General features: G+C 49.6%; 1 protein-coding gene across 3 annotated transcripts in view; it reads right to left on the reverse strand.

Moving 5' to 3' along the window:
- The window catches only part of Fbln5 (fibulin 5), a 73,688-nt gene that overhangs the window by 7,014 nt on the left and 42,953 nt on the right, over nucleotides 1-23,721 (reverse strand). For 2 of the 3 annotated variants that reach the window (XM_078050728.1, XM_078050727.1), the window contains exons 5-10: nucleotides 15,501-15,623; nucleotides 12,373-12,489; nucleotides 9,113-9,232; nucleotides 5,103-5,225; nucleotides 3,912-4,038; nucleotides 810-1,005 (exon numbers count right to left, since the gene is read on the reverse strand). In XM_078050728.1, the coding sequence (XP_077906854.1) occupies nucleotides 810-1,005; nucleotides 3,912-4,038; nucleotides 5,103-5,225; nucleotides 9,113-9,232; nucleotides 12,373-12,489; nucleotides 15,501-15,623 (806 nt within the window). The remainder of the gene's footprint in view (nucleotides 1-809; nucleotides 1,006-3,911; nucleotides 4,039-5,102; nucleotides 5,226-9,112; nucleotides 9,233-12,372; nucleotides 12,490-15,500; nucleotides 15,624-23,721) is intronic. The other variant, XM_078050729.1, reaches the window with a different exon arrangement.

Raw genomic sequence — 23,721 nt, forward strand, 5'->3', positions numbered from 1 at the left:
CTATAAGAGGGCAGCAGATAGAGATTTGCTAAGTGCAGAAGAGGAAGGCATGAGTTCTCCTCTGGTGCTTCCAGAGGGAGCACAGTCCTGCCAACTCCTCGATTTCAGCTCAGTAAAATGGATTTCAGACATTGGCTTCCAAAACTATGAGACCATAAATTTCCATTGTCTTAAAACACCAGGTTGTGGCAATTTGTTACAGCAGCCACTGGAAACAAATACCTGGGGTATCTCTTACTATCTTCTGAAACAGGTCCTTTGGAGGGGAAGCTCTAGAATCTGCATTTTGGACAAGTACCCAAATTCACCCCGAAAAAATGCAAACATTTAACTAATGGTCTCTAAAGAAGCACAATCATTGCAGGGGTTATGGGAGACAAAGCTCAACAATATAAATGGTATGGTGTTGCACAGATGCAATTTATAAAAAAAATAAATTTTAGACTGATGTCCTCAGTCTCTAGAAGTACATAGAAGGTACTTAAGAAATATTTGTCAAATGGGTGGGTGGAGAAATGGAGGTATGAATGTCTCTCTTGCAGAATTTTAGGAGAAAAGAGACTAAGATTGCATCTTGGTCAACTTCTTGGTTCACGGACAAGAACTGTAGGGCTCATGGAAGAGTTCATCTTTCTCAAGGCCAGGTAGAAAGTAGTAGAAACAGGAGCTTGTACTCCTGAGTTCCACTACCCTCTTCACACTGTCCCTTCTAGCCGCACTCTTACCTGTTCCCACGAAATACACCGCTAGGCTAGACAACACAAGGCCATTGCTAAAGATGGCGACTGCCGCTCACCACTCCCTCTTACCCGCATATAGAACTCTCGACCTTCATTCCCAGACTTGATCTGGAAAATGTAATAGGCCCCAGGGTAGCGGGTCGTTGCTTGCATCTGGAAGATGTCAGCAGGAACGGAGCGTCCTGACACCACATCCATGTCTCGGAACAAGATGGTAAAGGGCTGGTCTCTGCAGCCAGGATTCTCAGCAGGACACATACAGCGGCTGCAGGGAAGAGAAACGTGTGAGAACTGGATGAATCCTTTCCAGGTGCTGGCTGTATCTACTGAGGACACTGAAAATGGAGCCACCGTGTTTTCACCACTAAATGGCGTCACTGGATAATGTCTCTACCCCTGGCTCTAGTCTAAGGCTGCTCCAGCATGTAGCTGTGCTCTGGTTCCTTGAGAATAGCAGCTCTGGCCATCGGATAGTTTGACTATTATGGGATATAAATTAGCTCTCTGGTTCTCAGAACCATCTGATGGTCACGGAGTCCTTTACTTCCCAGCCAAGATGCTCATTAATACATTTTAAAGCTGCAGATGACGTTGGATTGACAGGTCTCAAGGGTCCTTTCGCATTCCACTGCACTAGGACCAGTCCATGTGGAATACGATTGGATCTTGTCACTCAATAAACAAGACCTCAGAACTTAACTATTTTCAGTACATGATATTAGACATTGGAAATCCAACGATAAATAAGACTTTGACCTCAGGTAGTTTACCTTCTAATAAAAGAAACAAATCATAAACATAAATATCTCGAATACAAAGGGACTAATTTAAAACACTAGTAGTAATATGTCCTAATATAAAATTAGTGACTTTTATTAACAAAGGTGCATAGACACCCCTTGATTAATCCCCTAGCTCCCCTCTTCCATCTCTCACCTCATTCGTTTTTTTAAATTTTTTAGTTGTTAATGGACACAATACCTTTATTTAATTTATTTTTAATGCGGTGCTGAGGAATGAACCCAGTGCCTCACATGTGCTAGGCAAGTGCTCTACTTGACTCACCTGTGCCTCTGTGATGGCCTTTGTCAATCATAAATCAGATTAGGTCTTTCTCTGTGGCCACCCATTGCCACTAAACTCCCATTTAGCCTCTATGATCCCATAGGGTCCAGCTTCTGCCATTTTTCTGATCTCCTCTAGGGCCACTGTCTACTGGACTCACTGGACCTTGGACCTTTCCCATCCCAGTAGGCACAGAGGTGGCTCTTGCCCTGCAGCCCTAGCACATGCTGTTCCCTCTGCTCTTCCACTCTGTTTAGCTAATGTGGACTCACCCTCCCGGCTCGGCCCAGAGGACATTTCCTCACAGGGCCTGTGGATTCCCAGGTCTGGACCAGATCCAACCTACTTTCTTTCTGCAAGTTTCCTTTTGGTTGTTGTTGTTGTTGCCAAAACCCACCCAAACCTACTTATGTGACAATTCATTTAACATCTCTCTCCTCGGACTCCAAGCTCCCAAAACCCACAGCACCTAGCACACGAGAAGAGCCCACCAAGGGTTAACGAGCAAGTAGGTACAAAGAGTTTTTAAAGTATCATTTTTTTAAAAGCTGCATCAAAATTGCCAAATCAAAATGTCCCCGGTGCCAAAAGGGCCACATTAAAATGTCCCGTGTCATGTAGAAAAGAATTGTTTCCTACAAGCGATTTGGAGGAGGGAATGATGGCTCCCAGCTGAGGAGGATCACAAACATCTGGGAGAGGGGCCTCTGAGCAGCCATCTGAAGGTGTGGATCTGGCCACGCGGAGACAGGAGGGATGCCTTCCACATGGCGGGGCCTGTGGGCACCCAGGCAGCGAGGCTGGACGTGCTGGGTGTGGGCTACACGGTGAGCACAGGTCCTAGTGTACCTGGCACAGGACACCTGGGCAGGAAAGAAGCTGGCAGGCTGGGCGAAGGGAGGTAGTCATCCAGTGTTTTCAGCATCGTGGCTGAAACTTCACGGACAACACCAGCTTGTGCTGCCTGTACCTGTCCCTGGCCACAGTCAAACCAGCGAAACCAGGAAAAGAAGTGGGCAAGAGCTGTCGGAAGCTCTGATCAACTACCAAGGGCTCTTGACCCAGCAGTCGGAAAGCTCTGTTCTAGAGGGTTACTTAGAAGCAGGGCTCTAGGGAACAAGCAAAGACACCTCTGAAGGACCTGCCTGTGCTGGCTTTGTCCTCTCCTCTGCCCACTTTTTATTCCAGGGGAAGCGCCCATGTAAGCCGCGAGTTCCTGTCCTAGATGCCACATTTCTGGAGACAGAGGGTAGGATGGTGTGACTAATCCAACCCTTGATCTCCAGGGTAAGGGATTGGAGTTGCTCAGGGGTAGAAACTGTAGCTAATGGGAAGAGCAAAGAGCAAAAGATGTATAAGTACATGTGTGTGTGTGTGTGTGTGTGTGTGTGTGTGTGGCGGGGGGCATAGGCTGAGGATCCCTCCTAAAAGAAAAGGAAATGGAATTCACAGGATATCCGGGCAGGGACACCCGGTCGGGTGTGTTCATCTTGTTGAAGCTATCTTTCTTTAGTTGTCCCCTCGACACTAATGTTTACCATCTGGTGACTTAGTAATGTGCTGACCATCATGACATCAGAAACTTAAGTAGACAAGCAAAGAACTCTCCAGAAAACTTTCCTGCACCTCACTACTCATAGAGCAAGTCCCAGGAGCAGGAAGCCTTTGTTTTTCCTGGAAACTTCTCTGAAAGGCAGAATCATGGGCCCCACCCCAAACCCACCGCATCTGAACCTGCACCTGACAAGATCCCCAGGGGAGGCTTCTTCAAGCTGCATGTGAGAAGCCCTGAGAGTCCTGTGTTTCCAGAACAGTCATGAAAGGGAAAAGGAAGTCATGAACCGCGCCTGTCTGTTAGCTTTCTAGGGAATCTTCACATAGCTCTGGCACGAGTCGGGGACTGGTAAAGAACAGTGTTGTGTGTGCACACACATGTGCAGACACACGAACACACAAGTGCATAGGGCAGGCAGTGGCCCAGGTCTTGTGATGCCCTGGACAGTGTAGTCTTCCTCACAGGACAGTGCCAGCCCCCTGGACCAGACCCTCCTGGACCAGATCCTCCTGGACCAGTTTTCCACTTCCTCAGGGGATGCTGTGACTTACTTATCACTGATCTGCAGATAATTTTCCTCACAGCGGATGGGGTCGATGCATTTGAAGCCCCCTTGTAAATTGTAGCAAGTCTGCAGCAGGGTGCACGTGTGGTTTCGGTGCTCACATTCGTTGATGTCTGGAATGCAGGGAGATGAGAAGCTAAAGCAGGGCAGCACTACTAGATGTTGGCCCCGGGTCACAGGGGAGAGGCAGGGCCACCTGGCCTTACTGTGGAGTTCCACTACCCAATATGGCAGCCTTAGCCCATGTGGCTACACACTGGGCACTTGACGTGTGGCTAGCCCAAACTGACAAGTGCTGCAAGATACACACGCCAGATTTCTATGATTGAGTATAAGAAAGGACACAAAACATCAGTAATTTTCATACTGAATCCATGTCAAAATGATTAGGTTCTGAATCCACTACACAAAATAGCGTAATAAAATAATTTTATGTGTTTCTTCTGATGCCTTTAATGTGGCTACTAGAAAATGTAGTTTCACAGTTGACTCACCTTTGTAGCTCACATGATATTTTTATTTCCCAACATCCCTATGGGGAGTTCTGGCTTAGTACTGGGCAAAGGAGGCTCAAGGAAGTTAATAATGGGCCAGTTGCTCCTGCATGGACCCCCCCGCCCATAGGTAGTATAGGACTGGAAATAAGCCACGCTGCCCGTGTGGAGAAGACCCAGCCCTTCAGTGGCTTGGGATCCGGACCCTTCGAGGGTCCTAGAAGTCAGGGGCATCAGGCATCTGAGGATCCATTCTCTAGGAAGTCAGTAGAGGAAGTTGAGCAAGCCACCCTCCAGACCACATGAGAAAGCCTGAGCCCTGGTCCCTGGGCAGGGGCAGGTCATGAGAAGTCCCGGTTGGGTCTGGAGCATTCTTTAGAAGGGCTGCAGAGAGAGCTACAGGGCAAGGCAGAAACCAGGCCGTAGAGGTTGCAATCTAGATCTGCAGAATTCATTACAGAAGCGTGAGTGGGGCCCGCATCCTAGCCAAAGGATGTGTCACAGGGCAGGGAGAGGAGGAGGCACCAGGCCAGGATCCCACCCAGAGTTCCACCCCGGGATCCACCAACACCCACTCACACCCTCACTCCTGCCACCTTCCTGAAGCCACAGAGGAATCCCGGGTGAAGGTGTCCAGATGACCCCCGGAGTCAGCCCCAGCCAGGCCCCCTGGATAGTCTTACCCTGGCAGCTTCGGTTGTCATCCAGCAGGATGTAGCCTGGAGGGCAGGAGCAGAAGTATGTGCCAGGCTGGTTCACACACTCATGCTGGCAGAGGAACTCAGAAAAGCTGCACTCGTCCATATCTGGGGGTGACAAGTTACACCTGCTGTTTATTATGGCAGACTAGGGATGGGAGCTTATGGTCACCTACTCCAACTCACCCACTCTACCCGTGGACACAATGGCTTTACTGCTATGGAGTGGTCAGTTCACTTCTTGAACACTTCTGGTGCTGGGGAGCTCACTACCTACCGAGGAGGCCCATTGATACTGGACAGCTCCAATTGCTAGGAAATCCCTTTCGACACAGAGTTGGAATCTATCTCCATCAAGTTTCCAACAGGTTCTGGTCTGGCTCAGCTGCACCATCCACTATTTTCTGAGTCACTTTTGCCCTGCAGGTGTATCCATAGGAACCTTCATTTCTAACCTGCTCAAGGGGCTACAATTTGCTTGCCTGCTGGGGTTTCCCCAAGACCTCAAAAACATTCATGAGACTAGAGAGGAAATTTTAGCAGTGCCAGTTCCCCTCTCCCCCTCCAAGTGGAGGAACAATATTGTTGCTAAAATCACAATTAAGAGGGACATGGCTAGAAAACCAGGGGGTGAGAGTGACATTAAAACCTCACTGTATCAAGCTGGGTTCAGGAATGGGCACTTATAGTCCTAGGTACTGGGGAGCCCTTAGGCCCAGAAGTGCAAGGTCATCCTGGGCAGCATAGCAAGACCCAATCTCAAAACAAATAACAACAGACAAAAAAAAACTTCCTTGAAAGAGAAAACCCTAGGGGGGCTTAAGGTGGGCAACCACTCTGTGGTTGTCTGCCTCAGATGCTCCCTGGAACAGGGACACAGCAGTCTCCAGCCAGCCTGGGACCAGCCTGGACTGGGCTACCCTGGGCTGCAGAGGAGGGATTTGGGGAGGGACGCTGTCCTCGTGACATCACCACTGGTCCGACAGCCCATGCAGAAGCAGGCCCTCCAGAGAAGCCAACTCTTCATCACACACAGAGTTTGGCAGCTGGACGCCCATTTGCGCCTCATTCAACAAGCACGCCAAAGAAAACATGTTTTTCTTGCATTTGTTGTTTCCCGAAAACTTGCTTTCACTAGTTTCCCCATGTGACATGTCCTCGGATTACTCTCTAACTCACAGATCACTGGTGGCTCTGGATCACCCAGATGATGGGGTGTTGGCACAAATGAGGCCACCCCTCTGCTCCACCGTTGGAGAATTCTGCCTACCGCCTCTCACATCTGAGAAGAAAGCTCTCTCCCATCTCTCTCAGAGGTCTTCTGTGAAGGGTATTGAGCCAGTAGCTCTGGGATGCTGACTTGAAAACTTAAAGTGGGTTCCAAGCTCTGGTAACATCTGCTTCCACCAGCCCCCACCCCCAGGAGCCCTACAAAGGCAGCCCCGGATCTGTTCCCAGCCCATTATCCCAGAGCATCCTAATGCACTTCTGTGAGGTTCGAAAGTCCCATTCAAACCTCTAGCAGCTGTAGTAGTGAACCCTGTCAATTCCTGAGATTCACTGTCCTTAATCTCCCAAGCCTTTAAGTCCCCACCTTGACCTTGTAAAGGAGGTATTATTACTGCCTGTGTTTTTCAGAAGGAAAAAAAAATGAGGCTTGCAGAGGTTGGGTAACTTGACCAAGCTCACAGATAATAAGTGAATAGGAAGGCTGGAATTCCAACACAGCCAGCTTCCAGATCCTAAACTGGTAAACACGATGTTGTCATGTCCTACTGAGCAGTTGTGTTCAGGACTTCCAGATAGTGAATCTGGGGAGCCCTGAGGTTGGGGTAATTCCCCAAGCCGGGTGAGCTCCGCTTTGTGCAGATAGGGAGGGTAACACCCACCCTTGCTTCCCGTTGGGTGGGGAGGGGCTGTGACCAATTCCACTCAGTTATCTCTGTTTGCAATTCCCAGACCTCAAGAGGAGCTGTGGCTCCACCCTCCACTGACAAGATGAAATACAGCCGAGTTTCTGGCAGGGAGCACACATTAGGCCATTTTCACTCCTCCACATGAAACCCCACCGTGGTTTCCAGGATTCGCATGACTTAGAAAATCTCGGGGGCAGGGGGACAAAGGGACAAGAATAGGAAGGGGCTGGTGCTGCGTGGAGAGGCCACAGCAACTATGCCAGCACAGCGAGGGTAACAGAGACCAGGAACACGGAGATGCACATAAAAGCAGAAATTCGCAACAGCCAGGAATTACACTAATGCTTATGGGAAAGAAGGCGTCCATCGTCGTGAATGTGGAAGAGGGATTGGCCGTTTTGGGTAAAGTGAGTCAACTGAAAATTCTTGCCAAACCAGCAAGGATTTGAACTCCTTGAGGAGTCACAAGTCTCTGACATTTACTTAGGGAAGATTAATTAACAGGTAAAGACACTTCAGTGCACCAATTTTCCTAAACCTATGACTACTCTGTTGAGTGCTTGGTGGATTTTTTTTTTTTAACAAAGGTGGAAACTGAGGCTCAGGAAGTGCCTCGGCTAAGGAGAGTAGTAAATAACAGAGGCAGAACTTGGACTCAGCTCCATCTGGCTCCAGACTCACTCTACCACACTGCCTCTGCAGATGGTCACAAAATATCTGTGGATTTGCGAGGAATTCTGGAGAAACAAATAATCCCATCTCGTACTGCTAAATTTTCCACACCTCTTAGTTCCTTGGCTTGGATTTCCCAAAAAGTGCCAGGGGGGATTGAAATCTAGGAAGAGAGTGGCCTTTCATGGCTGAGAGTATTTTATTTCTGTTTCTGGGGCTGATATTTCATCAGTTTAAAGCTCTCTGTAACTGCTTGAGTGTGGCTCTGATTTTCCTGGCCCTGGAGAGAGGTGCTCATTTGTTTCTGGAGGCTCTGTCCCTAGGACACTCCAGCCCTAACTGAAGCTATCAAACAAGCCTCATTCACAGCCCGGGTCAGTTCCTGTTACAGCAAAACCCAGGATCAGGAACCACAGGACAAAAGGATTTTCACGCCCCAGTGTATGGCCCACTTATTCTGAAAAGTACAGTGAAGCCTTATTAAGTTGGACTTTTGTTAATTCACAACTGTTGATGATGCCGAAAGGGGATGAAATAGAGTTTACTTTAATTCAACATGTAAAAAGAAGGCAGGACAGAGAGACCATGAGAGAGACAGAGAGACAGACAGACAGAAGCTGTGCATGGTTCTGTGTGAGATGCTAAAGAGTAAATACTAGTAAGATATAGTCCCTATTTTCAAGGGGTTAATCTAGTAATAGTTTTCTAACTATCTGGGACATTAAAATTTAACTTTCTGGGAGAAAAAGGGGAGGCTAATAAGAAAATTATAATAGAGTCAACAAATTAGGATGACCAAAGAAGCATAGCTCCTCAGGCTTGGAAGGAATTCATAAAAGATCAACTAAGCTACCACACCTACATTCTCACCACAGATTGCTTAGGTTTCGTTCATTCAACACTCAAGCTTTCGTTCAGGGTTCAAGAACTAATTATCACATGATCATTATGTGCTACGCCCAGAGCTGGACACTGATTACATGTAGAGCCTCCAGAAGTTCACAAAGCAGGTACACTTACATATATGATCTTATGTATTCAATGTCCCCTCCATTCCTGGGTCACCATCCTCTGTAAATACTCTCTGTGCTGGCCCCAGGACTTAGGTCAATACCGAGTGAGCTCAGTTGACCCTCAGACCAACAGGCAGATGGCAGGGCTCCTCTCTCTCATCAAACCCCCTCATGCCCAGATGGCAGCTGTGTTAGGAGTCAGATGACAAAGAAGGTGAGGCTCTCCCCCCACCTCTTAGGAAGTGACTCATCTCTGTTTTGTGTGGCTGTGGAAATGTCCCTGACTGGACATGTGTCCAGGAAATGAGAGGAAACAACTGTGAAGGAAGCCCTTCCCCTCCACCCTCCCCACTGGCCCCCAGAACAGTAGAAGTCTCAATGCTGGGCCCGTTACCGCTGCAGTGAACACCATCTTCCTCAAGCTCGTATCCTGGGTCACAGCGGCAGATGAAAGAGCCATAGGTGTTGACGCAGGTTTGCACACAGGGGTTCTCAGTTGCACACTCGTTCACGTCTGCAGAAAGCCAAAGGACATCACTGACCATTTGCACAATAGAACACACACACCAACCAAACGGGAAAAATGCACCAGCAACAAAATCTCCTACTGCCAGGGCACCAGATCCACTGGCACCAAGGATCTCTATCAGGGACCCATTAGATCACACCTGCAGACTCCAGAGGGTTCACTCAAGGACTAGGGACTCGAGCCACATGTCCCTTCTAGAGTCACATGGCAGGAACGGGGGAAATGAGTACACGTGTTATATATGCGTACTCGTACCTGCCAGTTGGCCCCCTCTCCAAGGCTCACCTGCAGAATTTGCAAGCAACGCGTGCTCTTTCCCCCGCCTGCCACATTCCATCACCAATGAGCTCATATCTCACCTTCGTTGGTGCTGAAGCTTCAGGTGAACAAAAATCATGATGGTTCTAATGTATTTATTATGCATAAATAATCACTGATTAGATGAGACTCACACTCAGTCCTTACGACTCTGCTTCAGGACCACTGCCCCTTTTTACAGGTTAAGCAGGTTAAGTAAAGGGCACCCGGACTGATGGGGGATTCATCATCTTGGGTTTGGTGATGGTTTCATGTCAAAATTAATGAAGTCACTCTCCATAGTGCAGTTAATTATATATCAATTACACACCAATAAAGTTGTTTCAAATCTTTTTGAAGATTGAGAAATGTGCCCCAGTCCACATACTAACATGGGCCCAGTTGGAACTGGAATATGAGTCAGGGGTCTTCCCACAGCATAAGAGATTCATCCTATATGGCCCCTCTGGGTAGTGGAGGTGGAGGGAGGGGTCCCTTCCTGCCCTGGTGCTGGCTGGAGGACTGCAGCACCCCATCTCCCATGTTGCATCTGCCACTGGCCGAGTTTCCAGCCGAGAGATGTCCAAGCCACTTCAAAAGTCCAGTTAAACCTCTTAAAAACTCTGAAGAGAGACTCAAGTGTTTTTGGAGGTAAGGGCTTTGTGGTGAAGTTTGAGGGGCTTTGCTCAAAGGAAAAATAAATAAATAAGCAGCCGTGTAGGAGGGTCCAGGAGATACCTGTCTCCCCTGGTCCCCTTGGGGGGCTGGAGTTTCTTCTTCACCCAGGGTGGGGCAGGACCAGGCAGGAAAATGTCCATGCTGCTAAGCCACTGGGTGCAAGTCAGACAGGCCAGTGCTGGTGTGTATTAGGGCTGGCGTCCTCAGCTACTGGCCAGACGCTGGCCACATGGAGATGAATGAGCTCAATCCTCCACCTATGGCCAGCAGCTGCTTCTGAGCAAGACCAAAAGGATTCCACCCCCGGGGCCCTAACTGCTGTTCCCTGACAGCCTTTCCAGTTGCCCTTCTGAATCCCATGAGAGCAGAGGGCACCCCACTCCGTCCTGCTGGACAGCAAGGCTGGGCCCTGGGTTTTGCTCTCAACTCTGCCACCACCTGGCTGCCTGACTTTGGCCAAGTGCCTTCATTTTTCAGAGCCTTGACTTCCTCATCTGTGAAGCAGAGTCACCTACACCTTCCTGCGACCTCAGTCATGCTACTGTTGGGGCTCAGTGAGACGAATGCTTTGAGGGGGACAAAGTGCTCATGAACGCACGAGGTGCTGGGACTGCCAGAGCTCAGCAGTGTCCCTCACATCCCGTGCTGCCCAAGGCCCCGCTGATGTAACACCCTGGCCCGGTGCCTGTGTCCAGGCCTGAGAGCTGTGCCCGCTGCTCTATCACCATGCTGGATTTGGCTCGGCCAGGGGCGTTCACTGCTCTTTGTCACAGACCTGTCTCTGAGAGGGCTGAAGAAGCCATGTGACTTTGGACTCTCCTCTGCTCGGCTGCTCCTCAGGAGGTCCTGGACTTGGTGCATCACGGCAGCCTCTGAGCAAAAGCCTGGACTGGCACCTCCAGGCCCAGCCTTGGCGCCAAGAAGCCAGAATCTGCCCTAAGCCGCTTACTGTAGCAGCAAGGGTGCCAGGCATCCTCTCTGGGCTCTGGGGAGCAGGAAGGGCCCCTGCTCCACCAACTTCCCAACCTCAGCCACTTCTGCTGTCAGAGGACAGTGACCCCTCCCTTGAGAGGAATGCAGTGGAGACTGGGGAACAATGAGCAGAACCAGCTTTGGAGGAGAGCTCTACAAAGCGCCCAAGTCCAAACCCTTGAACTCTTATGCCTTCCTGTTTACCCAGTGATTTAGATATGATTAAAGTAATGGAGACATAATATCCTCCACGAGCTGGCCAAGAGCCTGCCAGCCAGCGCTCCCTGGAATGGTGTGACAAGGAAATGGCCCTGGGAAGCCTGGTGGCCAGTTCCAGACAAAGACCTCATTCTGCATCTCTGGGTCTGCCTCCGCCCTGGACCACGCTGCTGCCAGGGCCTGGAGGCCTGGTTGGGGGCTGGGGCAGGCAGCTGGGGGCCAGGGTAGAACTTGCACTAATTCCTTGAGTCTCAAGTCCTCCATTTGCTTCCTGAGTGGAGGAGGCCTTCCCAGTGGAAACCACAATAGACGCAAAGTTTGCTTTTCTTACTTATCAGTATTTGAACTGATCGTGTGAGAACCAGAAAGTGCCTTTGTTTCATTCTGATTTGGGGAATGCCGAGGAGTAGAGAGAGCACACACACACACACACACACACACACACACACACACTCGTCCTGCCCTGAGACTCTTTGCAAAGTAACAGGCCCTCCTAAGACTCAGGGAGAGGCCTAGACAATGCCTGTGGAGGCCCTGCAGCATGCGTGTGGCTCTATTTTGTGATTCATGGGAGGTCAGGTCCCTGAACACCCCTCTTTGGGTCTCAGGAATTGAACATAGGCTCTAGGACATGTGAGAAATTTTCAGATTAGGTGAGAAAGCCAGCAAGGCCACTTTTGGCTATCAGACTCAGAAAGAGAAGCAAATCCATGACCACAGGAGCTCCTAGTTGCTGGATGACTATGGTTTTTCCCTCCATAATATTCAGAGCTTTGTGAACCTTTTCACATAATCTCTGTTCAGGTCTCGGGTTTCTGTAAGCAGCAGGGAGGGGGTGGGTGACAAGGAATGGGAATACACTTTAACAACAGTGTTTCGCAGACACCAACTGTCAGGCTCTGAAGAAGACTGCTTCTAGTGTTTCATGCTGTGTCCAAGTTGTCATGCACGTCACATACCTTGGCAAGACCTTCCATCCTCATTGAGGGTAAAACCAGGGTTGCATGTACAGGAATAGGATCCAGGAACATTTGCACAGAGCTGCTGGCAGTAACCATAGCGACATTCATCAATGTCTAGAAACAGAAACACAAGGAGGTAAGACAGGTTCTTCTCACAGAGGCCATCCCCAGCACGGCGCATTGCCAGCTCTCCTGGAGAGGGAAAGGAAGTAAGGGGACCTGAGGCTAAGACAGTCCCAACTGGATTACAAGTCTCCATCTTCCTACCATGTCCCATCTCCCCAATCATCAGTCCCACGAATACCTGAACCTACCCTGAAAGTGGCAGAAGAAAATTTCTGCTCTGAGTGGGATGCTGAGCAAGAATACTGTTGGGGTTTATCCAAATCTTAAACTAAGATTTATACAACATTCAGATTCAACTCTACGATTCCATATCACTGTTCTACTGTCGGGACAAGTTAGCCTAACATGTAAGAAGAATCCACAGCATTGCTCCAATAGACAGCTCCATTAACAGTCACCATGTCCGCCCTCAGGAGCAGGAGGAGCCAGTGCAGACCAGAACAAGCTGGGTACTCCTAGAGCGAGACCTTACGAATCCAGTAACACCAAGATGCTGGAGTGCACTCTGCTGTCTCCTCCTGAACAACTGAACAAACACACCTCTTCCAAGCTATGGCTGACCTTCCCAGGGAGATCAGCAGCACTGAGGTAAATTAATCCTTTCAGCAGAGCTGGGCACTGTGACCACTGTAACATGCACCAACCCACGAGGAGCCTGGTGTCACTGGGAAAGCACTTTGCAATATCCCAGGTTGATGGGACAATGGCCGTAGGACAGGGTGTCTTGGATGGAATCACCAACCTTCAGGAGGAGGCATGTCCTCACCTAAACAGACTCCGTCTGGGACCAACTGATCTGACTGTAGTGGTGACTGGTCCTTTTGTCATCCCCACGTCCCCCTAAACTAAACATATTCCCTCTAAGCTACCCCAATTCCTTTGAAATCAATGTCCACCCCGGGCTCTGGAAGTCTGCTCAGAACCTCAGACCCTGTGCCCAGTTCCTATCACCTACTACCAGCTCATCTCAATGCTTACCAATTTTTCAGCCTTCATCAGAGCTTGCACTCTGCTTGTGGTTTTGCTTTATCTCTGAGTCCCAGCCACTTCTCACCTGGCCCCCCCACTGCACCCCGAGCACCCTGCAGCTCTTACTTGGAAAGCCCCTGGGTTTGTATGGCTGCAGATCCTCACCTCTTCCCAGGGCAGTTGGGCCTATCACCAAGGCTCAGGGAGGTAACAGAGACCCTACTGAAGCCAAGCCAAAGGTGCACAGAAAGGGGTGGCAGGCACCTGTGGAACTTGAATTTTGAAAGAGAAGTTTGGCCAAGGGAAAGCATGAGCCCTGCAAAACCGCCAGGAAAGTCTTCACATCGGATGTCAAGAGTGAGTGGGCTGCGCCAGGTGGGAGTATCCCTCCCAACCTTCCGCTCTGTGGAAGAGAACACCTCTCCCAGGGACGGGAATGTGCCAGTTGCCGCCATCTTTCAGACCAGAGGAGTGTCTGGCCCTAAGGTCTCTATTACAGGCCGGTAGGTTGGGTTGTCCCAACACACCTTGTGGTGAAAACAACAACAACAACAAAAATGGGGGCCTGAGAAGCAGGAGACTTAGATATTAAACCCAACTCACTTTAACTTTGTCCAAAATGTTCCTCCTCTTTGAGTCTGTCTCCAACTCTATAAAAGTTGGATGACATAATAACTCACATCCCTTCCAGCTCCGAGATTCTACATATTAAGTTCCTGTACAAATAACTCCCTCTCACTGATCTACTTATGTTCAGATCAGTAGCATCAAATTTTCCACTGGCGCAGAGGTTGGTTCAGATGCATGGGGACTGTCACATTGATGAATGTCCACGTGTACCAGCTCTCTGGTGCATGCCTGGAGAGAGAACCACGCCAGGTCCCGGCTGGCTTATCAGGCCTCCTGGATGCGTCAGACAGGTCGTGAGAGCCGACCCGACCGCAGCCTCCATCAAGAGAGACTTGGAAGGCAGTACTTCCCTTTCCTTTTTTTTCTGTTTGCTTCCATGATGTTGTTTGGATGTGTTTCTCAGCCCCTCCAGGGCTGACTTTCAGGCAAGAGAATGATGTCTTAGAGAATTTAAACTGGCGGGACCTTTCCAGGAAAATGCAACATAGAAATCACACCCTAGAAGAAGAAATGGAAGTGACAGCTAGAGATGGCTGTGGACTCCTTCACTTGGCTCGGTACAGATCTAGCAGGGAGGAAAGTAAAATAGCCCTCCAATAAAAATAAACAGAAGGATCACATAGCAGATGCCAATGGGGCGAGGGACAAAATTCTCCATCTGTGATGAGTAACTCCTTCAGAGTAAAAAGACACCACAGCGGGTGGGGTGGGCATGGCAGGGGTGGCAGTGACGGGTGTGGGGAGGTGATGTCCCATCAGAATCTGCAGATCATCTGCGACTTGGAGCATCTGGGTAACTCAGGAAAAGTATTCCCTTGGCTGGGTATTATTTCTAACTAGGGCAGAATAACTCACTTCTATCACTTCCTGATTTAGACACAAACTTCCTGAAGGCAGGAAGCAGGGGTTCGTCAAATCCAACTTGAGCCCTTAACATGTATCAAGATCTACAATAAGAAGCTGGGCCTGGTGGCTCACACCTGTAGTCCCAGCTACTCAGAGGCTAAGGTGAGAGGATCACTGGAGCCCAGGAGTTTAAGACCAGCATGGGCAAGAGAGAAGGGACCATGCTTTGAACAAAACAAAACACAGAAAAGAACTATAATAATGACGTGAGGGTGATGGTGACAACTGACTTCAAAGGGCAGTGAGGGCTGGGGATGGCTCAGTGGTGGAGCACCGGTCTGGCATGTGTAAGGCCCTGGGTTCAATTCCCAGTACCGCAAACAAAACAAAGCAGAACCAGGATAAAAGGAGGCTGATGATATCAACTCAAAAGCCTTCTGCCTCCCACTCAAAGAAACCATTATGCCCCTTAGCACACCCACTAGGCCACATCTCACAGGATCCTTGGTGGCCAGCAACTCCCGGCTTCCCCACCTGCCCCAGTGAGCCATTACCTAAGCACTGGCCTTCCAGCAGCCAGTAGCCATCCGTGCAAGAGCAGGTGTACCCTCCCTCCGTGTTGATGCAGATCTGCGTCGGGTTGCACTGGTGGGAATCTGTTGCACACTCGTCCACATCTGTAACACAGAAGCATTCCAGACATGTCACCTAGACCTTCCTATGATCCCTGGTGCCTCCAGAGGTGCCAGGTGCTTGTTGCTTGAGGACAAAAGGCAGGAGATAATGCTGCAGGGTTGCATCCAAGCATCTCCCTGAATAGCCACCTTTAGGAGACGCTGGTCTCTGATTAAAGCGGGCAGAGCTAATCTCTGATCACAAGAAGTCCACAGCAAATGATGAGCAAGTGGCTAGGAAGAGAGCACATAACCTCAGGCCCTCTTCTGCCACCCTATGCCATCACTGTCTGAAGGACGCCACCTTGACCCCAACAGTGCTTGGTTTAGAAAGGCACTTGGAATTAGGCTTATTCATTCATGTGGAGCAGGGTCTGCTGTGTACCTACTGTTTGCAGGACTCTGAGAGCCACCACTGTGAACAGATCAGAAGTTAAGTCAATGTTTTCCACCAACAGAATCTGCTAGTCCAGTTCCTCAATCATATTCATCCAGGAAAGCCTTTCAGCTAGACTCCTGCCCCTTCCCCAAGCTTCACAGAGCCCTGCAGGCTTCCCCCAGAGAGAAAGCTTCAGAGTGAAGGTGCTTGTGCCCAGTTCAGCCCCTGCTCCTTAAATGAGGGCTTCAGCACAGGGATCTAGCTGTATTCAAGTCCATCTCTCCCAAGGTGTCTGGCACAGATTCTGAGCACTGTCCGAGCTCAGAACTGCTGGTTTAAACTAAAACATCCTCCTCTCCCCCTCTTTCCCCCTGCTCTGCAACCTGGATCCTAAGATGGGACCTCAGGATGCACGTGCTCACTTTGACCTGAAGAGGAGACTTCACCAAACATTCATGTGTTGGCTCACTCCAGGCAGGTCCACCGTGGGCCTGGATCTGCCCAGCCCAGTTCCACCACTTTTCCACATTGTCAGCCTGCCTGCACCTCCCTGTCACCCCTCATTACTGCAGCAGGGTCTGCTCATCTATACCTTCTTCCCCCTCCTCCAAATGTGCCACTGGAGGGAACATTAAAGGCTGCAACTGACCATGTGCTGTGCCCAACACCTTGTTTGTTACTGTATTTTTTTCCACAGTACCTTTGAGGTGGACTCATGATCCCATTGTACAGATGAGAAAACTGAGCTGAGAGAGTTAATAAGCTCCCAGCCAAGGGCTGAGCTCAGGCCTCTCTGCCTGTCTGACTCCAAGTGGGATGACAGAGGGACCACACAGGTTCAGAAGGAGGCTGGCAGAGCACGCAGAGCAGAGAGGGCCAAACTGTGGCTGCCTTTTCCCCACGCCATCTCACAAATCATCTGCATGCTGACACTTCAGGTTGCAGACTTGAACCCCAGCCATTACTGTGACCTAGTGTGAGCTCCCTGAGCCAGAGCCCTGTGGTGCATAGTGCTTTGCACACTCTGCACCGGTCACAACCACATAGACATCTGAACAAGCAGGCAATGGTCTCTTAGAGTCGAGTGATGCCCCGTCCATCACCTGCATGCAACAAGTCAACATGAATGGCACCAACCAATCCCCACTCCACCCGAAAGGGACTGGTGTCTGGGTCCATGTGGAGCCAGCCTTCTTCCCTCTAAACACAGCCCGTGCCACCCTGAGGTGCTGACTACGTGCAAACTTGAGGCCAAGCCCCAGGGAGTGCTCGGCTGTGGGAACTCCTGTCCCAGCCCTTTACATCCCTTCCAGCCCTGCTCTGCCCACCGAGCCAAGCCTCCCCAGGGGACCCGGTGAATAATACTTGGCCATGGGCCGCTCCTGCTTCCAATGTATATCGAAGCTTATGACAATAAATAATGCTGCTATCGGCTGGTGCATGTTTACATTTTCCCAGTGGGGAGTGATGGATGGCGATTGTACCCTGAGAACAACACTGCCTGAGGAATTTCTGCTCTTTTTCCTGCTTTGAGAGGAATGAAGGGTGAGGGAGACCGAAGTGGGTGAGGAGCTGTTGGAGAGCAGAGGAGCCAGCAAGTTCCCAAGTCTCTGTGTTTATGTAACTTAGAGCGTTCACAACATGCCACCCAAACCAAGCACATGTAAGTGGACCAGACTGGGCTCAGAAGGGCCCGTGTGTGTACACACACACACACACATGCACGCACACACACATGTATGCACACACACACACACAAAGTATTCAGGCCTAGAAACAAAATCTCCGAGGTTCACTTTTTCAAACACTCTCCCTCTTTCCTGAACTACAGATACTCCATTACACCTCAGTTCTCTCAATGTGCATGTAAAAAGTTAAAATTTTAATTGTCATGATTAATTTATACTGAATTGTCAATATATTTGGGGGAACTCAGTAAGTCCCTGGAACTTTCTGAACTCATATCCTTAAAGCACACTGAGCCTAACACCAGGTCCATGGGAAGCATTCCGTTACCTGTCGGATGAACGAACACATGAACCATCGAGATCACTGAAGCCCCTGACAGCTCCTTCCCAGCCCCCGGGCTGCCAACGTGCACTTTAAAAGCAACCACCCCCGACCCAAACCACTGTCAGCTCACACACCTGATGGAGCTCAAACTGGCCATGTTCACACACTGTGGGTGTCCACACAGGACCGAAGGACGCCTCGCGCATTCCAGCTGAATTGCTTACATTAAATACATTTGACTTAAATAACAGAAGGAAAATACATCGACCCACTCCAAGGACATTCTTTGGCAGGGACTCCTTTTCTGCATCAGTGGAAAAGTACAAGTTATGGCAACCTGAGCAAGCATCATTATCCTCACGCGCAAACCGCGTCTGTTATTTCCTTTCCTGTGGAACAGCAAGAGTCCCCCCACCCCCGAGAGAAAGGAAAGCTGGGTGCAGTCAGTCATTTATCCATTCATTCGCTCATTCATTCTTGACACTCTACAGGGGCTGCATGTGTGTCCTCCAAACCTCCAGGCCATCTGGGAGAGCTGGCACCAAGCACAATCCCTCCTGCTGGGACTTCACGGAGTGTCCTTCTGGGCCCCAACAGCTGTCTGGACACTTGGGAGATTTTGTCACAGCACCCATGGGTTGTTTCTCCCTAGGTGGGGCAATGTCTATCTGCTGCCCAGGTGACCAGCATCCTTGCAACTGGAGGGAAGTGTCCACTGAATTTTCCAGAATGCAAAAAAAGCCTCGTGTGGTCCAGGAGGAAGTCAGCTCTGAGGACTCACAAAGCTCTATCTGCACCATCACTTCTTCCCTCAGATGTCCCCAGAGTGGCCTTTTCAATCCCAAACAACTGCTCTTGAAAATCATGGAGACCAGTCCACATATCATCTCCCGTGAGGACTTCCCGTGAGGCCCCAGGCAGAGGTGGGTTCCTCGGCCCAGGACAGAGGGCCACATTGAGGGACGGTCATTTATAATCTCATCCCACTAGCTAGGCCTCACGTCCCCAGCAACATAGCAAACTTCATGTGGGCAGGTGTGCCGAGGAGGTGGAAAGGGGGCGCTGTCCTCTGGACAGGTGTGCCCAAGGAATGAAGGACTGCCTTTCCTTCAAGTCTAGTCTAAATGTCACAGAGGCACCAGATGAAAGAACTGGCCTTGAGACGTCACAGAGCACCTGTCCAACAATTCTGGGGACAACAAAACATACAGAAAAATCAGGCAGCCTTCATTGTACTCAAGAGACAGCACAAGAAGGGACCACAGTCCACCAGCCATTGCAAGTTTGAGCCCCTGGAGCAGGTCTGCAGCTGAAGGGCTGACTGGCAAGCCCCCACCAGAATCAGAAGCTCTCCAATGAGAACTCTGCTATATTATTGCCATTTTATGCCTTCTCCTTGAAAGTGGGCTGCTTTCCATGCACCCACATTTCCGCCCCATATAAATTGACTTCAAGTATGATCTAGTGTTAACTCTCAGTTATTACCTAAAAATCTCCACCGGCAGGCACAGTAGACTTAATGTACTGCCACTAATAGGTGATAATATGTTGGAATATCAGTGACATGGACATGCATGCCAGCTGTTTGTTACATTTGAAGGTACATATCATAGACACATGCAATTACATTGCCGCATTTATTCCTGAGTGTTAAAGAGAGAATACTCGGATTGCTTTCATAACCAATCCTAACTGAAATAAAATGTTCTTTAAAAACTCTACTAAACACAAATGGTTCCCTGTGTCATTAGTGAGAACAGTTTCTAGGCCACCTCCTAGTACTACAGTTTAGGAGGAAAATGAGCCGGAAGGATGAGACGTCCCTAGAAAAGGCTATAGCAGGAAAAAAAATTAAGAACTTTGGGAGCAGATGGCACTGGGTGTGAATCCCGGTTCCCTAACGGATGTAGGACAGATTCCTTAACCTCTCGAATCCTTAAGTGTTCTGCCAAAGAAGACTAATTCAGCCTGCCTCCCCAGCTGCCGTGAGAGCTTGTAAATTGCCATGTGCAAGGGTCACCCCCGATGCTGGGCCCCTTGTGGGTGCCTAGGAAATATTAGTTTCTTCCCTGGTGAGTGGCTGTTCCCAGCGGCTGTGGGAGATAGGGGAAGCTTGGCTTCTGCCTCCTGCAGGTTCTGTTCTAGAATTTACCAAAGACACCAAGACCACAGCACCAGGGCCCTGTGGGCTCTATGGCACTATTGGTTCTGTGGTTCTGTCACAGCTGAAGCCAGAGGCTTCTCCCCGTCAATCCTAGGCACATGGTGGGGGATCAGGACAAGAGGGGAAAAAAGACAAAGACGGGGGTCCATGCTTTGAAAGTGGGATCTCACTTTCCACCTGTGAGCTCTGGCACCTAGAGGCCCACCTGTGATTCTAGAATTATCTGTAGCCAAAGACATAAAGTATTTGTGCCTTACCTACATCCACAGCCCTGTGTTCAACCTCTACACAATCCCTGGTTCTGCGCTTGCGTGCGCCGACTACATAAACGAGCAAGCGCTGACTTCGGGAGCCCGGGTCTGTAACCTCAGCTGAATGTCTCTGTTCTTGTGTGAGAACAGTCACGAGCCAAGGGGGAACATTCTCACTTGGTGACACAGGAGAAGCTGTCCAAGAGCCCTAGGAAAGTGACACCTCTCCAAGGCTCTACTCTTCCTTTTTTGGACATGGCAAAAATAATTTCCTTGGTAGTAAATTTTTACCCAGTGAAACAACATGTTTTCCTGGCCTGGTTTTGTTCCTGCCTTGCTCCAGCTAATGGGGCTTGATAAGAAAGAAGAAACTAACAATGGCACATTCCTTGCCTCCAAGTGAAGCCAGGTGCGGCCCGGCTGCTGGGCTGGGTTGGTGCCATTTTTCAGCCAGGCAGGCTCAGCCAAGGCGGGGATCGACACAGGGTCTCCTTCCCAAACACCTGCTTAATGAAGATCCCAGGGTTGGAGAGCTCGCTTGTTGAATTCCTAGGACATCTGTACTCCATGTGTCTTGAGATCTTGGGTGATCATTAGCAATCGGGTTTGTTCATGGGGCTCGATATTAAGCGTGGAATACCAAGCTTGCTCATTTTGTGCCTTTAATTAGGCAACAAATATGTGGTCCTTATTCCAAACAAACAAACAAAGGTCTTTCCCTTTTGGATAAAACCAGCTGGAATCCAGGATCCAACCTCTCCATGGATTATCTATCTGTAACGTGAGAGCTTAGAGGGAAATTCTGAAAGACCCCAGTTAGCTATGATCTTCTACAGAGACAAACGACAAATAATGAGAATCACATTGTTTGGTTCTTGGTAATTCTTTTCATCCACAAAGTGCTTAGTAAACATCCACGACTGTAGCTGCTTTCAAACCGGGCAGTGACTTGGCCAAGCCCAGGCTATTCAACTCTTGCCAATGCGTGAAAGGCCACTGCACCGGGGGAGGAGAAGCACATGTATCTTCTTGAAGATCATGCATCAAGACATCCTGAGAGCAAGGGGACAAGGCTGGGGACTGGCCAACCAGACGTTTTTGTTGTTCTTGTTTTGAGGGTTGCCAACACTTGGGCCATTATTGTTACTATAAAGCAAACAGACATGGAACTCCAAGTAGATTTCCATTTTCTAAAACCCTTGCTGTATGTCCATCAACAGAGAACATTTTTGAGTCTGTGTGAGCCAGTGGTTTCCAAACCTAGCAACCAAACAGAATCATTTGACTGTATCAGAATGCCTGGGGTTGAGGCTTGGCGGGCTGTATTATTTTAAAGTTACCTAAATGAATCCCATGCAAAACCATCTCTGAACCCACCACTAGACCAACTTTAAAGTGCATATCGTTCAATTGGAATTTTGTTAAAATACAGGTTCTCATTCAGTGGATTCTGCATGCCCAACACACCCCCCACCCAGGTAGTTCCTGGGGCCCAGGCTGCTGACTTAGGGACCACACTTCATGAAATGTGCTGGACTCTTCTGCGTGATGTTTGGCTCTGTATCCATGTAACTTGCTTAGAGTTTCAGAAGATATTCCAGAGAGTCCAGGAGGGAATTTAAGTGTTTAAAAACATTAAGCAGCAATTCCTAACTGATTCTTCCCTCTGTAAGATTAAAGCCTGCTGGCTACAGTAGTACAGTCAGCCCTCCATATCCACGGGCTCCACATCCACGGATTCTACCGCCAGCAGATCTTCCTCAGCATACACAGGCTTTCCTCCTGGTGATCATTCCCTAAACAATGCAGCATGACAACTAGTTACATGGCATTTACATTGCATAAGGTTTTATAGGTCATCTAGAAATGGTTTAAAGTATATGAGACGACGTGCAGAGGTTAGATACCAATAATACATCATTATATATAAGAGCTTGGGCGTCAGAGGACAGAGCCTGGTGCAGCCTAACCTGAAGAGCATGCCCCCATGCAGTCCCGCCTGCCGTGGTCGGGTGCCGACTGTGCAATGCCTTGACCTAGGGCATCGTGAGCCTCCCCAAGGTCCTCCTTCCCTTTACTTCAGATTTCCACCAGTAACTCAATTCCCTGGCTCTTAACTAAGTTCTTAGAAACTCTGTCCCTAAAGTGGAGACCAAAAGTATAAGATTCCAATGAGGAGGAGGGACAAAGTCTCTCCCCCAGGCTAGAGCACCCTTGTTCACCCCACACTGTGAACACGGTCCATAGGTATGGACGCTCTGGAATCCCGTCACCTGTACGTCTAACCACAGGCTCTGCTCTCATTCCCTGGAGCCTATGCCCCACCCACATCCTGACCCCTGTGTCTGCTGTCACCCTCAGTGTTGGGCCAGGGTGTGGCTCCGTGGCACAGTGCTGGCATTACACTCTGGGTTCCATGCCCAGCACTGCCCATGCACAAACGCTTTCTCAGAATGATAGCCTGGCTGCTCCTTGTCCCCTCCTGCCCGATCCCCCGCCAGCTCCCTGCTCCCAACACTCTGTCTCAGTTACTGGTGCCACCATTTTCCAGTACCCAGAGTTACAGACCTCAGGCCCCCTTACTTCCTGCTCTCCACAATGGCCCAGGCCCGGGAACCCTCCTTCTGAAAATTTTGCAAAAAATCCTCTTCTTTCTTTTCATCTACTGTTCCAAAGACTCTGGGGCCTCCCTGTCTTTCTCCAAATGTCTGTGATGATAACTCCATCATTTCTCTGCGGCCTGTAGTCTCTCCCTGCTGAAAGTGCATGAAACACAACCTTCAGAACCATCCAGAACACGGAAAGGGCCCCGCAGCCCTGCTACTCAAAGCCTCCTTAGGACACACAGGGCATTTGCTTCACACTTGGGCACCAAGGCCCAGCCAGCCTGACCCTCTACTCCACCACGCACAAAGCACCTCCGTGTCTGGTCAAATTACACTACAGAATCGTTTGGGTGTGGCTCTGTCTAAACTGTGACTACTACTTCTTCTTCTCCTTCTCCTTCTTCTTTCTGGTCTCAGGGATTGAAGCCAGGGGCACTTAACCTCTGAGCCATCCCCCCAGTCCCCCCTTTTTGAGACAGGATCTTGCTAATTACTGAGGCTGGCTTTGAACTTGCAATCCTCCTGCCTCAGCCTCCGGAGTCTCTGGGATCATTGGCATGTGCCACTGTGATCTGCTGAATCTTTTGTTCTTGAAAACAGAAAATGGAGCTTATCCTACTGTGTCCTCAACTCTCACAGAGCCTGCCACCTGAGGGAGTACTGAAGTGACACTGTGTCCTGAGCATCT

Source organism: Ictidomys tridecemlineatus, chromosome 5 (genome assembly GCF_052094955.1).
Source record: "Ictidomys tridecemlineatus isolate mIctTri1 chromosome 5, mIctTri1.hap1, whole genome shotgun sequence".
In the NCBI taxonomy this organism is placed as follows: domain Eukaryota; kingdom Metazoa; phylum Chordata; class Mammalia; order Rodentia; family Sciuridae; genus Ictidomys; species Ictidomys tridecemlineatus.